Source organism: Euprymna scolopes, chromosome 20 (assembly GCF_053919585.1).
Source record: "Euprymna scolopes isolate OS-2025 chromosome 20, ASM5391958v1, whole genome shotgun sequence".
Taxonomy (NCBI): domain Eukaryota; kingdom Metazoa; phylum Mollusca; class Cephalopoda; order Sepiida; family Sepiolidae; genus Euprymna; species Euprymna scolopes.
This window is the reverse complement of record NC_136501.1, coordinates 161,908-178,262: the sequence shown is the minus strand read 5'-3', so window position 1 is coordinate 178,262 and position 16,355 is coordinate 161,908. Positions and strand designations below refer to the sequence as shown.

General features: G+C 36.4%; 1 protein-coding gene across 2 annotated transcripts in view; it reads right to left on the bottom strand.

Annotated features, from left to right (window-relative positions):
- Nucleotides 1-7,756: 7,756 nt before the first annotated feature.
- LOC145241274 (uncharacterized) overlaps nt 7,757-16,355 on the bottom strand; it is a 102,873-nt gene continuing 94,274 nt past the window's right edge. For both annotated transcript variants that reach the window (XM_080104013.1, XM_080104014.1), the window contains one exon: nt 7,757-14,401. In XM_080104013.1, coding sequence (XP_079960139.1) covers nt 12,863-13,810 — 948 coding nt within the window. In that variant the 5' untranslated portion in view covers nt 13,811-14,401 and the 3' untranslated portion in view covers nt 7,757-12,862. The remainder of the gene's footprint in view (nt 14,402-16,355) is intronic.

Sequence of the window (16,355 nt, the reverse complement as noted above, 5' to 3'; positions counted from 1 at the left end):
ACCACACCACCCCCGGTCAAATGGATTCGCAGAGAGGATGGTGGGTATCTGTAAAAAGCTATTGTTGAAAGCTCAAGAGACAAACACAGACAGCCACTTAGCAATGATGGCTTACAGAGCCACACCGCTATCAGCCTAAATCCAATCCCCAGCAGAGTTACTGAATGGGAGACCCACGAGGACCCCACTGATATCGAAACAACAACTAGGAGATGAACAAACAAAGGTAGAGCTTGAGAAAAACAAAGAAGAAACAAAAAAATGGTACGACCGAAAGAATAGCCACCAACACACAGAGTTACAGACCGGTCAACAGGTTTATGTTCAAGACAAAAGAACCAGACTCTGGGAACCCGGAAAGATTGTACAGATTGCTGATGAGCCAAGGTCATACCAGGTGAAACTTGCAAGTGGTGTAATACATCGTAGAAACAGACAGTCATTAAGGCCAATAAAGGGCAAGGCAGCCAATATGAAGTGTCAGCACCAACTGAAAACTTGTTGCGGAACACACAGAGTTCCTTATCTTCACAACGCTATTCCAGCACAAAACCCAAGGCAAACCGATGGTCACCTATCAACCATCCCAAGGACACATCCATCAGTTCCATCGACGCCTGCCAAACCACGCAGACCAAGCAGGCCGAGCAAACCTATACAGAGACTCGACCTGTGACACATAACAAACGATCTATTACCCCCTCCCCACAAACCGTCCCCAGCCCATCACAACCCAATATACTTCTCCTTCCATAGAAAGGGAGATGTTGTCTTCCTCCCACTCCTCTCCCATAACCCTACTTCCGGTTTCGGGCTCACCGCCAAGCAGTTCCGGTTTGTAAGACTAGAAAATAAACGCGTTTCATTCCAGTCTCTCAGCGTTCTAGTTAATCACTAATCATCAGCACATGTAAATAATACAACACTGTCTCTGTAAATATTCTCAATAAACATCTCTATTTCTTTATTAACTTCAGACCCTCTTTATCCATTTATTTTCCTTGCGGAATACCTTTCTTGAATATTCTTTTATTACGGCCACCCACCACAGGATATATCAACTGGCGACGAAGATGAGATACGAACTGTAAATTCATCTAAAAATAAAAAAAAACAAACAAAAAAAAAACACGTGGTAACTGAGAACATTCTGAAAATTTTTGTTCACAAAGTTCACTTTTAATTGAAGAAAAAGCTTCTTAGAAAGCGAAAGACTGGTGTCTGTCACAAATTTACGCAAGTAAAAAAAATAATTTTTATATTATTGACGAGTTAAATTCCGTTTTTCTCTTTTTAAACTCCCAAAGAGTTGACGTTATATAACATGTGTGTGGGTGTGTGTAAATTGAGACTTTCTTCATGATTAACGGACGTGTTTTTTGTATTTGGTTAATACGATAAAAAACCAACAAATGAACAATACTGAGGAATCTGTCTTTATTTAATAAAGAAAATTTTTTAAAAGAAGTTCGTGTGTGTCTGCTGCAGTAGACGAAAAAAAGAGTCTCTTGAAATTTTGTCAAGTGTTATTTTAACGGTGATTTTTTTTTTATTCGGAACTTTCCTATGTGTTGACAATTTTCTGTGAAAATAAACATCTTGTTTTTGAACAATATTTTTTTTTCTTCTCTGTGGTATACGTTAACTTGTTATTGATACAATTAAAAAGAAAATGACATCGGAACAAATAGCGACGTTGACGAAAACGTTAACGGAGAGTTTAAGCGCTCATCAAAAAGCCCAAATGGATTTTCAAAAACAAATGCTAATTCAACAAGAACGTTTCGAAACTCTTGTAATACAACAAACGACGAATAATGGCTTATTTTGTGAAACGATTTTGTCAGAAAAATCTAAGGAGGGTGCATCCAGATTTTTTTCGGCTGAGGGTACAGCGAACTCACTTTCAGAGTTTAAATATGACCCAGAAAAAGGTGACACTTTTCCAGCCTATTATCGTAGGTTTGAAACGATATTTACAAAACGATGCGAGAAGTGGTCGGATGAGGAAAAAATAACACTATTACTCCAAAAAATGGGCACAGAAGAAAATACTAAATTCACGAATTTGATATTGCCTAAAAAACCGGAAGAGATCTCTTTTTTCTGAAACGGTGAAAATTTTGTGTGTTATATTCGGGGAAAGAGATAGTCTTTTTCATACACGGTATAGGTGTTTAAATATGTCAAAAGACGAAACTGATGACATTGTCACATATGCGGGCAAAGTCAACGCCCAGTGTAAACTGTTTAAATTAAAGGATTTATCAGTGGACATGTTTAAGTGCTACATATTTGTCCAGGGACTGACAGCACCGAAGGACAAGGATTTAAGGTCAAGGATATTATCAATCATGGAACAAGACCTGGAAATGAACTTGCAAAAAGTGACAGAAGAATGTCAAAAATTGATAAATGTAAAAAGGGATACTATGAGGATAGAGGGAAAAGTCACATCCCAAGTCCAGGTAGTAAAACAGAAGACATTTCCAAAAGACAAAGGGAAATGTTTTGAATGTTGGAGTTGTGCGGGTCCGCACTTAAGAAAAAACTGCCCTTATAAAGACCAACGTTGTACCAAATGTGGCCTAGTGGGACACCGGGCATCCCACTGTCGAACTAAGAAAGACAAAAGACGGAAATGAAAGCCAAAAGTAAATGTGGTCTTGTCCAAAGAAGAAATGAAACAAGGAGGGAAACGGAAATTCGTTCACACACAAATAAATGGTCACTCAGTGAAGCTACTTTTAGACACAGGTAGCGACATATCAATTATCGACGAAGTGACCTGGAAGAGAAGTGGTGGTCCAAAACTGAGAAAAACAAAAAATTGCAAAAGGTGTTTCCGGAGAGCGATTAAAATTCATGGGAGAATTTAATTGCAGTGTTTCTCTTGGATCGAAAACTTTTTCCTCAAACCTTTCAGTTGTTCCATGAATAAATTCTTGTCTTTTTGGAATTGATTGGATTGGGTTTATGGGAGCTACCCATAAATTCATTTTGCAATAATGTAAGAGCGTTGGAAAAGAAAAATTCCAAACAAAATGACCATTTTCTAGCAGTGTTAAAAAGTGAATTCCCCAAAGTTTTTTCAGAGGGATTAGGAGTGTGCACCAAAACTGAAGTAAATTTTGAATTAAAACAGAATGTGAAACCTGTTTCTGACCAAAAAGAAATGTGCCTTTTTCTTCAAAAGAAGATATTGAAATTGAACTAAAAAGACTACAGAAGAATGGTGTAGTCGAAAAAGTTGACTATTCTGAGTAGGCGAGCCCCACTGTGTATGTTAAAAAAAAATAAGAAGATTCGGGTATGTGCCGATTTTTCTACAGGCCTTAATGACTGTCTGATGGATCATAGTTATCCACTTCCATCTCCTGAAGACATTTTTACAAAGCTGAATGGAGGTAGAATTTTCTCCAAAATCGACTTATCGGAAGCTTACCTTCAGGTAAAAGTCAGTGAAGAATGTTCGAAGTATTTGTGTATCAATACACATCTAGGACTTTTCCGACTAAAAAGACTTCCTTTTGGATTAAAAGTGGCCCCAGCACTATTTCATCAAATAATGGATACGATGCTTGCTGATTTAGATGTTGCAAACGCATATTTGGATGACATCCTTGTCAAAAGTAAAAATGTACAGAAACATAAGGAACACATCAGAGCAGTTCTCCAAAGAATTGAGGAATTTGGTTTCAAGTTAAGTGCCGAAAAATGTGAATTCTTTTTAAAACAGATAAAATATCTTAGTCAAATTATCGACAGCCAAGGCAGAAGACCGGATCCTCAGAGAACAGAAGCAATCGAGAGGATGCCAGCACCCAATAATGTTGCCCAGTTACAATCTTTTTTGGATTTGGCTCAATATTATGCTATTTATATTCCAAACATGCATAAGTTGAGAGCACCATTGAATGATTTGTTAAAAAAAGGACAAAAGTGGATTTGGTCAAAAGAATGCCAAAATGCGTTTGAAGATATTAAGAAATACCTGCTATCATTTAGCTCTAGCACATTTTGATCCACAGAAAGAATTGATTGTTGCATCAGATGCAAGTGACTACGGAGTAGGAGCAGTTCTTCTCCATAAACTTGAAGATGGATCAACAAAGCCAATAGCCCATGCATCCAGATCACTTTTGCCGGCTGAAAGAAACTATTCTCAAATTGAAAAAGAAAGCTTGGCGATTATTTATGCCATTAAAAAATTCCATAGATTTATTCATGGAAGGATGTTTACTTTGCAAACCGACCACAAACCCTTACTGACTATTTTTGGCTCTAAAAAAGGCATACCTACGCACACTGCGAACAGACTCCAACAATGGAGCATACTTCTACTAAATCATAACTTTAAAATGGAGTACATTTAATCCAAAAATATCGACCATGCAGATGGACTGTCCAGGCTCATCCAAAAGTGTGCTGAACCTTTGGAAGACACAGTAATAGCTGCATTGATAGAGGAAAAAGAACTCTCCGAATTACTGTGCAACACAATCAGAGAGTTACCAGTGACTCTAGACGAAATAAATAAGGCAGCAGAAAAGGATGATTATATTGTGAAAATGAAAAAGTTGGTGCAACTAAATGGAAAATCAAAGAAAGACCCTTCAATTTCACCATTTTCCATTTGTGCTCAAACCTTGATGTATGCAGACAGAGTCGTCATACCGACTACGCTTCAGAGAAGAATTTTAAAAGAATTTTATAGTGGGCATCCAGGCATGTCGAGAATGAAAGCTTTAATGCGTGGATATATGTATTGGCCTAGGATGGACCAGGACATTGAAAAACTCGTAAGAGAGTGTCAAGGGTGTCAGCTAGTAGCAAAGGCACCACCTGTGCAGCGCCGTGGACTTGGTTGTGGTGGTCGACAGTTTCACAAAATGGCCAGAAGTGTTTAAATACAAACCCCCTACTTCGATGAGTACAATAGATGCACTAAGAGTTCTCTTCAGTCGTTTTGAAGTGCCTAAAACTATTGTCAGCGACAACGACACCCAATTTACCAGCAAAGAATTTGAAGAATTCTGCAAGGCTCTAGTCATTGAACATTTAACAACGGCAATCTACCACCCAAGGTCAAATGGCCTAGCAGAGAGGTTCGTCGCTACATGCAAAAGAGCCTTGAAGAAAAACCAAGGCATGGACACTGACGAGAAGAGTCTTGAACAATTTTTATCAGTGTACAGGATAACTCCGAACCCAAACACTGATACCGGTTCGTCACCAGCTGAACTGATGTTTGCACGGAAAATCAGATCTTTATTTGACAGAATTTTACCAAGTGCAACCATAGTAACAACAACAAAAGAAAATTTTTCAACAAGGTTTTACAAACCTGGTGACAGAATATTCTTCCTGAATTACAGGAGTGGAAAAAATTTTTGGGAGGAGGGGATTATCATGAAAAGAATCGGACACATGCTATATTCTGTAAGAAGTAATAAATTCGACTGTCGCAGGCATATAAATCAGCTAAGACCTCGACACACTGATGACTACAAACATGCAGAAGAAAATGACCTGCCCCTAGAGGTTTTGTATGATTCTTTTTATACTTCCCAACCCTTAACAGAACTTACTCCAGATTTGAGAGTTCCAGCTTCTCCACCAACTCCACCCACTCAAACGATATTGAGGAGAAAAAGTACAAGGGTGAAAAGAAAAGTTAACCGGCTGAGCCCCAAGCCAAAAAGCAAACGATATTAAGCCAACTTCTCTTGGGAGAAATTGTCTTGGGGGAAGTGTTATGGCGAGATGAGCAATTCCCCGCTGGAACTTTTTATTGAAAGAACGTTATCACCGGTCACCAGTTGTGAGAGCCTTCCCTGGGCAGGAACACTTAAAAACGTAACATGCTGTCTCTGTAAATATTCTCAATAAACATCTCTATTTCTTTATTAACTTCAGACCCTCTTTATCCATTTATTTTCCTTGTGGAATAGCTTTCTTGAATATCCTTTTATTACTGCCACCCACCGCAGGATATATCACTTTAGTAGCTGTGAATTTTGTTCAATAAAGCCTTGGAAAAAGGTTTGTTTTATGTCTTCATTTATTTACAACACTACAGTCAGAATAACATGTTAATGTTAATCTTCTCGGCATAGAAGCTAAAATAGAGATGACTCCTTGTAACCCTTTACGTCTTTATAATTGATAGAAATAAAACCATTTCTCATGTGAGAGCGGTTTGTTTTAATAAGGTTTTACAACAATGTGGAATTCCTACATAAAATATGACAGGGAGATCATCAATTCAAAAATTATAATTACTTTTTCTAAACTTCGATAGAAAATAAATAGAATAAGCTGCAAAACTAAAATTATTGAGAAAGTTTCTTACTTAACATTTTATAAATAGTTTTAAAAAGATGTCTACTAGATGAAATAAAATTTCATTTTCGAAAAAAAATCCTGAAGTAGACAGAAACAATAAAAAAACGAACAGAAAAGCAAGGACGAGGATGAGAATCAAATAAATACAAAGCCAGCCACTCATAACTAATATCTATTGAATTGATCGTCAATTTTCCTTTTATCTTCTCATATTCGTTTCTTGCTATTAACAGATTCTCCCCATGTTTACATGAAATTAACAATAATATCCATATTTCTTAACTGATTTTACATCTAAAACACAATATAACACTGTGGGCCGGTCAATAGTGTGATCGGCCCATGTGTTATGTAAATGGTGCCAGATTGTAACGCGATGGCCAGCCAATAGAATAGGAGTATGGAGATCAGTCAGTTAGACACCTTTTTTTCAGAGTTGAAGAGTAAAGGTGTACCTTAGGATTTTAAGTGTGGCTGGCTCCTTCCTTCTCTCAGGATGACGTCTCATTCTGGTGGTCTTCTAGCTGGAATCTTCTTTAGGTAGTTCCTTTGATTGGAATCATCTTCAGACACCGTTTTCACATTTAAGGCAGAATAAAACAGTGTGCAACATGTGTAATATATATGAGAAATCTTAACTATTTTATTTCTATACATAAATATATTACAATGTTTTACAATGTTAAAAAAAAAACAATAAAAAAAACACCAGTACTTAAACTTTTTAAATTATTAGACTGAGCTAGCTACCTAGATAGTCCAAACTAGTGCTGAAGGAAGGGGTGTCCCCCTACTCTCATTTATAGAGAGCCAAAAATATATGTCTCTTTACACCATGGCTGTCAGAATCGAAAGAGGTAGAGTTCTGTCAACAATGCATTGTGGCCCCCTTTTTTTCTGTATCGCTCAGTGCACGACCAAATCACTTCCTGGCTATGGCGGGGGTGGCAGACCACGACAGCCAGTGGTACTAGCAAATAATACCACAACAATATTTCTTGATCTTGAAGATGACTACTGCATAATAAAGTCACTCATGTAACGTGCATCCAGGAGATAAGCGCCCGTGTGTTTGCGTGTTGTGTGGGTACGTGGGAGAGACGGATGAGGGGAAAAAGACTTACCTCGAGACCAGCTCAGCGTTACTGACCAAAAATAGAAAAGAAAGACCAAGATGGCGGCCGCCATCTTTTGTAAAGAATGATGTCTCGCAAAGTCACACGAATTCTCAGAATATGCAAATTTAGCCGGCCTAGAACGACGATAAAAGCGGGTGAGGGGAAAGACGTGGGTGAGTGACGATTGAGTTGGCTGGGGAATCATGTGGCTGTTGCTTCTTGTGCCGTGTTGAGGATATCTTACCGTGTTAAAGAGAGAGTCGGGCGCCATCTTGAATTTTTCCTTACACTTTTTCGTTACAACTCAAGCAGTAAATTCAATTATCTGCATATCATCATTGGCTGCTCATTTTTTTTTTACTTCCAAGAGCTTATGATCTTTGTCCAATATTCATTATCATTTAACAGTTCATATTTGTCGACTCCACTCTTCCTATTTCCCATTTTATCATATAAGTGCTGATTTAGACACTATCTATCGATATGTTACTTGCATAACCTGAGTAACGGGACAGCACTACTGTCAAAGGAAAAGTAAAACACCCCTTTCCCTCCGTTAGTTTGTGGGAGGCCCTTTGGGCATGATCAAGAATCAACTTAGTCCCCCCGCCCCGATCAGGTAACATGAGGTCATGGAAAGCAGGTGGCTAATGTAATACAAAAGCAAACAGAAATAATTCTGTTTACGGTTTTGTATTTCGTTGTGCTGAGCAGAAGATAACTCTGGGCACAATGGTCAGGACAATCGCCCAGTATGGGCACTGCTCAGAAAGAAAGAAACTGCAACCTACTGTCTATACAACTGCAAAGAAAGCTATGGCAATACATCAAACTCTTTATTCAAGAAATAGCGTGGATAGGGTTCTGAATCAGAACACCTCACTTGGTAAGGATTATGATAGACAGGTGGCACATCGTCAAACTACTCTCCAACAACCAGCAAAGAATGACGGGACAGACCATGGGCAGAAGAAGCAAAGGATGACAGCAAGAAAAATACATTGGGGAACATCAAAAATGATGAGCAACAATGAATTCATGAATGCCTTGAGGAAGAGAGATAAATGGAGAACAGGCAAGGCACCACTTGAATGAATGAACTCGCATAACAAAAAACATTTTTGTTTTATTTTCAGCAACAATATCCTACCAATTTACATCCATGTTTCTCCTCTCCACATAAATGCAGAATAGTCTAAGTCATCTCACTATGGGGCAATTTTCCAGCAATTTAGAATAAACAGCATTTCTTATCTCGGCGGGTTTTCTTTTCATATATGGAATGTCATCACCTATTATTTTTTAATACTAGGCCAAGTTCTTCCCTACAATCAGAATGGTTTTGGATGTTCACCATCACTCCGTTCTGCTAATGTGCCTTATTATTTTTTCGATAGACATCACCAATGATCCACTTGTACACAAAGATATAATCTATGTTGGAAATTGTTGCCTCTCTAAAGAACCAGCAACCTGATTTCTGGTACTGAATTAAGTTCAGGGCAAAAGTCGACCCAAATTTATTCTAAGCAATGAATCTTCCATTGGTAGTTAACTCATAATTCCAGTTTATCTGTCACTTTAAACTGCAAATACACACACCTTAAACAGACTTAAAAATATTTCCAACTAACGGGGGTTACCCGGCATTGCCCGGGTGTTTGTGTTAAAAAGAGGCGTAAAAGAAAAAAGTTGAAGGTGGAAATGAAAGGGAAAAAAAGCCAGTCACCTAACCATCTGGGCCACGAGGGAGAGGAACTGATAAGGGCGTTATATGAAGGTTTATGAAGCGAAATAAACAGGTGTGAGGAAGTTGCATGGTGTCTGACCTAGTTTTGTGCTACAAGCCAAATCATTCGCTTTCGCTTTTCAAAGACATGTCAAGTTAAGTCGTAGTTATTATGATTTAGACGCGATAAGCCTTTCGTGGACATACACAAGAAGTGAACATACATACATACGGTTTATTTTGTTGACGAAATAAACCGGTAATGATTTATGCTTAATTTGTTTTTATTGTGGAAGAAATGGAAAGAATCAGAGTTCTGTTAGTGGCCAATTTTTGTGGGAAAAAATGACATTATTGTGGATGTTCCACTATCCCCATTCTGGCGAAGAAATGAAACTGTATTTATTTGCCCCCCCCCCCCAAACAAAAGGACCCAAATATGTTTAATTTTATTTTTATCTGTCTGTTTTCTGCGCGTAAAATTGAAAGAATTACTAATTTTGTATGGGAAAAACTGGGGGAAAAAAATGTAAGAAAAGGTGTTTAAAAATCATTTGTAGATGTTTAGGGCACAAAAAAAATGAAAATAAAAAATGAAGGTAGTCCTGCATAATTTGACCCAAATTCTTGTGAATTCCCGTGAATTCCTGTCAAGCATGGATCGGGTGAGACCAGTAATCATTGGTGTCAGAAAACAAACAAACAAAACAAACTGGAAAAAATACAAATGCAAATAATAAAAACAAAAACCCAAAAAACTTACCATGTAAAATGGAAATATGTTTATTTGAAATTAGAATTTTTTTTGTTGGTTTGTTTTCTGCAATAAAATATTTTTAACCATATAATTGTTAGGTGTAAGTACAACGGTTTGTTATTTGTTTTGTTTTATTTTTTGTATTGTTTTCTGTGTTGTCACTTTTTTCCAATTGGAATGTCGCCTGCTTCCATTTAGATAGCGTTTTTGTAATTGGACTAATGAAACTCCCAGAAATTCAATGTAAAGAAATAAATAATGAATAAGTAATCCGAAAATAAGAAGTCAGCCCTTCTCCTTAGTATCACTTTAAAAATTACTGTAAACATAACAGAAGGAAAAATACAGTAAATAAAATATTAAGTCGGGTAATCGTTTCAACATTTGCAAAACGCTCGTGGCTGACTGTTAGAGTTTGTTGTAAAACCTGGAATCCAAGGTTAGATCATTTCGTTTTTTTTTATGAATGCGATTTTCTCTGTGTAAACTGTAGTTGTATTGCGGAGGAGCACGGATTTCTGTAAGAGAGCGTTTTCATAGTATGCTATGAAATTAAGCAACATAAAATTGAACGTGGGCTAAGAATTAATGCATCTGGGAATAATGATTAAGATGAAATCCGTGGTGTGGGAAAGATGCAAAACAATGGGGGAAAAAAACAAAAAAAAAGAAACAAATGGCCTAAGTAACCGTTCGAATCATGAAAAAGAAGAAAAAAAAAGAGAAAGATGGCCTTAGTAACCATTCGATTCGCAAAGGGGAAAAAATGGCATAAGTAAGCCTTAGAATAGCTGTAATCAAAAGTTGCGTTTCATCCGACGGTAAAATGCCAATCCATTTTTTTTATGCAACTACGAACTCAAACCAGTGTTTCTTTGTAATGTCATCTATGGACGTATCTGCAATGGTGTTAAGTGGTCGTAGGGGGAGGATGAATGTAATAGAGAGAAAAGATTTTACAACTTCCATTGATTTTAACAGATTTTGGCCGTGAACTCTCAGCAGAAAAAATATAGACATCTAAGATTATCGAGGAACTGGATAGGTAATAGGCCTCTAACACACCAGAGATATTGTGCTGCAGTCCGTGCATATTACATTCGCATGAAATGTCTTGATGTTTAATCCTATTAAGGTCAAACTCAGAGGGGAAAAAACGAGTTCATTTTATTTATATAGAGATATTTCCTTGATTTTTCCATATGAATTTCATCGCTTCCAGTATTTCATGCCATATATTGGTTTAATTTTTAAAAGTGCATTATTTGTTTGGTCGTGTTTAATCAACTGCATTAAAATTATTTGCTACAACAACCCTCTTTATATTAACAATACATGAGTTCCTTCATTCCAATATCATTTCATTTTACACGATAACCATATTTTGTTGGAAAACATCATCTTTGGTTATAGAAACATAATTCCAGTTCTACCTGAACTCTATATAGCAGCAGCTATATATGAGTAGCCCTTAGGAACTGTACTTCCTTACTATTTACTATTATGCTTCTTCAGCTTTTCACTCATTTCAAAATTACAGAAGTTATCATACAAAGTTTATTGAGTAAAACCTTTGTTTCTTTTTTATTCATGAAAATCTGGATTGCATGTGATACATTATATTTAAAAATTGCTGTACAGCTTACAAAGAGGCATTTTTCCTTTTAGATTACATTGGCATACACATTATGAGTATAACACCTATAATGAGATTTGTTTTAATCGATTTATTTTGTTGAAATTAATAATTTTTTGATAAATTTTCAACATTACTATATTGTTAATTTTTATGTAACATTAAAGGAGGGACTTTGAAGATATCATTTTGTTTTGAGTTGATGAAGTCATGTCCTATTAAGATATTAAGTGTTTAGCAAACCTGACCTATGAGAAAATATTACAAAAACAGGTAAAAATGAATACATACTCAATTCATTTCTAAAATTTTGTTAATTTAGCTAATATTAATTAGCAGCATTTTTATATAAAATTTGGTACTATCTTAATTAGAAAATAAAATTGAAATATCTTTGGATAGATAGTAGAGCATATTTACAAAAAGCCAAAGGAATTCACATGACATACTTTCATTCAATTGTCTTTCATTTGTGCGATTGAATTTTTTTAGGTCTTAATGATCATTCGCATGTCTTGTCATGAAGGGTAGAATCAGTGAATCTCATCAAGGTCGTATAGAAATATATGACCAGTTTCTAGATTATAAATTAGAGCAAAAACTTAAACCACACATTCAGACACAAAAAGCCCCCAAAAAGTGCCAAATGGAAAATGTGAGATTATATCTATAAGGGTATGTGTAAGATAAAATTATTTATGTAATGTATATACTAACTCTGAGTATTAAGCTGTTTCTGAATTTTACAGAAAACCGCCTGTTTCAGAATACCAAAAATAGAGGATTTCATGTCAACAAAAGAAACATCAGTTTTCCAAAGAGAACATCCTTACTATTCAATTTTTAATAATTATTATTTTATTTCTCAGAGGTAATTTGGGCTTTACAGCCAATATTGTGGGGATATTGATAGAAAAACTGATTCGTCTTTTGGAAAAAAATATTCAAATTAGTTCTCTCACATTAGTCTTACTTGCTTAGAAAAATATACTGTTTATTAAAAATTGGAATAGTTTATCATTTATCACCAATTATATAGTTAGATGAAGAGATTATATGATTTGTAATACATAATTAGCAAGAGTGTTCTTCTCTTTGTGAATGATCATTCATAGGTTTCAATAAAATGGTTAGATAATCAAGCCTGTAATTAATAAACGTTCTTAAAAAATAAAATATTCAAGTGATTGTATCTACAAACGATACAGAACCTTGTGTTCCTAAAGATAACAAGTGTATAATGATTTATACATGCCATAAAGAATGAAACCTGATTATTTTCCAATATGGATTTGCATGTGTCGTTTTAAATTTGAGTTCTCTGTGAATGATGAATCACAAATATCACAAGAATATGGTTTCTCTCCAGTATGAGATCGCATGTGTCGTTTTACATGTGATGAAGTTGTAAATGATGAACCACACACTTCACAAGAATAAGGTTTCTCTCCAGTGTGAGCCAACATGTGTTTCTTATAATCAGATTGCCTTATGAATGACGATTTACAAACATCACAAGAATATGGTTTCTCGTCAGTGTGCGATCTCACATGCAGCTTAAACTGAGAGGAATTTGTAAATGAGGAGTCACATATATCGCAAGAATAAAGCTTCGCTGCAGTGTGTTTTTGCATATGTATCTTTAAACTTGTTGCTATGGCAAATGATGAGTCACAAAGTTCACATGAATAAGGTTTCTCTCCTGTGTGTCTTTGCATATGTATCCTTAATCGACTCGATATTGCAAATGAGACACCACACACTCCACAAGAATATGGTTTCTCACCAGTATGAGTTCGCACATGTTTTGTTAAATCAGAATTGTTTGTGAATGAGGAGTTACAAACCTCGCAAGAATAAGGTTTCTCGCCAGTGTGAGATCGCATATGTATTTTTAAATGAGTTGATCTTGCAAATGATGAGCCACACATCTCACAAGAATATGGTTTCTCCCCAGTGTGTGTTTGGATGTGTCTGCGTAAACACGATTTTTGTGCGAAGGATGAGCTGCAAATTTCACAAGAGTAAGGCTTCTCGCCAGTGTGTGAGAGCATATGCCTTTTTAAATTAGCAGAATTTGCAAAAGACGTGCTACACACTTCACAAGAATAAGGTTTCTCACCAGTGTGGGTTCGCATGTGTATCCTTACATGAGCTTTGGATGGAAATGGTGACCCACAAACTCCACAAAAATGTCGTTTCTCTCCAATATGTGTTTGCATGTTTATATCTATGTGATTTTTTGACACAGAATTGAGAATATTTTTGCTTGACAGGAGCCAAGTTGTTTTTTTAACCCTTTATTATGACCTGGTTGAACTAATTTGTTCAGTCATAAATGAATATAACGGCATAAATAAAGTGGGAATCGATTCAAACATGCCTTGTACGTACTAGTTTAATATCTGGGTAGATGCCAGATACCTCCAGATTGCAACTGTCCATTGCTTACATTCAGTATGCCGCCATCTGTCTCAGAGAGTGGAGGATTTCGTTTGTCATAAACACATTTTTTCAAGCACTATTAATAATAATCCAGGAAGTTTATGAAATGCAAAAATCCTTAGTGGTAGTTTAACTATTGAACTTCATAATTTTTCTAGTTTGAAGACAATCAATTCACCTTTAAACTAACCAAAATTAACAATAAATATTTTTCATCATCTACATAATAATTCAGGTTATAAAGGGTTAACAGTGCTTCATTGTTATTACTAAATGAAATATTGGAATTGATTATCATCAAATTTCAGAGTAAGACATTCTTCCATATGCACATAGGCTATTTTCATTTTCATCCATTGTTTATGTTCCTGTGAACAAAAAAAAAGATTTTATTTAACAATTCATACATTAATTCAAACATAAAGCAGTTGTACATTATATTTAATTTTATATATTTTCTACAAAGAATTTAGACAAAAAGTATGGTAGAGTGAATACCCTGCTTAAACGATTGTATTGCATGTTAACATTGATCATCTGAGTTAGTTATCAATTGTGTAATGTCTAACAAAAACAAATGATTAAAATAAGTGTACATAAAGAATGATTAAAACTAATGTTTTGAATCTATGAAATAACTCTCATGAATAAACTTGTATAGACTTATGCTATTTCCATGTGGCATCAGATAAAGACATTGAGGCACTTCTACATGACAGTGACATATTAGCAACAGAGACGAGTTATCGACCCCTGTTCTTTGAAAGAGAAATGACATCTAGCAGCTATTATGTGAACCTCAACTATAAAGAAGTGTTTACGATAGCACAAAAATATATAACGAAATAAATAACACAAAAATATATGAAAATCGAAACATTAGCTACTTTTATTTTCTCTACTGCTCTTCCTCGACCCAGGACTGTACCCTAATAAACAAAGTCTCTGACAGCATAGATATAGCACTTTCCCTCGACACTAGTGCACAAGTGCATATATTTGGTGACTTCAATGTCCACCACAGCAACTGGCTTGGGTTTTCTACTTACACAGACGCAGCTGGTACCACAACACGTAACTTCTCTATATCTCATTCCCTATCACAGATGGTTACGTTTCCAATCCATTTCCCAGACCAGCAAGAACAACATGCATCACTTCTAGATCTGTTTCTGAACACAGTTCCCGATGACTGTGTAACGAAAGCCCACAGCCCTCTTGGGAACGCCGTTCATGCAGTGGTAATGGTTGAAATCGCTCTAAACTCTAGAGCTAAAACTGAAGAGCCACTGCTCAAAACAATGAGATATTATAAAAAGGCTGACTGGGAAGCCATCAGGGACCTCACCAGGGACGTTCCATGGCAAAATATCTTTTCACTTCCTGCTGAACATTGCGCAAATGAGACCACTGAATGGTTCAAAGCGGCAATTGAAGCACATGTTCCCACATGCAAATTCTATAGAAAGCCTCACTCTCCCCAATGGTCACTTCAACTTGTGCAGATGCCATAGCACAAAGGCAGCATGCGTACCACAAATTTAACCGACATAAGTCCAGTTCAAACAAACAGAAGTACATAGAAGACAGAAATAACTGTAAGAAAGAAATAGCGACAGCTAAGAGAGAATTTACTGAAACCACCCAAAATCGCATCGAAGCACAGAAATTAGGTACCCAAGACTTCTGGAAAATCTACAACAGTGTAGTAAATAATGGGCAATCAACAATTCCCCCACTATCCAACAATCATGAGGTTGTTTGCTCAACAACTGAGAAGGCTAACATGCTTGCCAGACGGTTTGCCTCCAACTCCACACTGGACTCTGCTAACCACCCCTTCCCTGACTTTCCTTTGCAGACAGATGCCACACTAGACGATCTGAAAATCACCCCTGCTTAGGTGCATGCTATCATAAGAAAGCTTGACACTGCAAAAGCATGTGGACCTGATCTCATCTCAGCTGTGCAATTAAAAAAGTGCGCCGCAGAAGTAGCTCCAGTTCTCTCCAAACTTTACAACAAATGCCTTAATGAATCTTGCTTTCCTGCCTGCTGGAAAACTGCCAGTTTTCAAGAATTCTGGCAAAAGAACTGACCCAGTAAATTATCGCTCCATTAGCCTCCTCCCACTTTTCACCAAAATATTTGAGACCATAATTAACCATGCTCTAGTCCATCTTACAGATGCTAAACTTCTGACTGACCAACAATATGGATTTAGGCAAGCCCGTTCCACAGCAGACATCCTAACTGTAATCTCTATTACTATTAGAACGTATATACCAGTCACTGGACAAAGCGGGGAAGGGTAGATTGGTA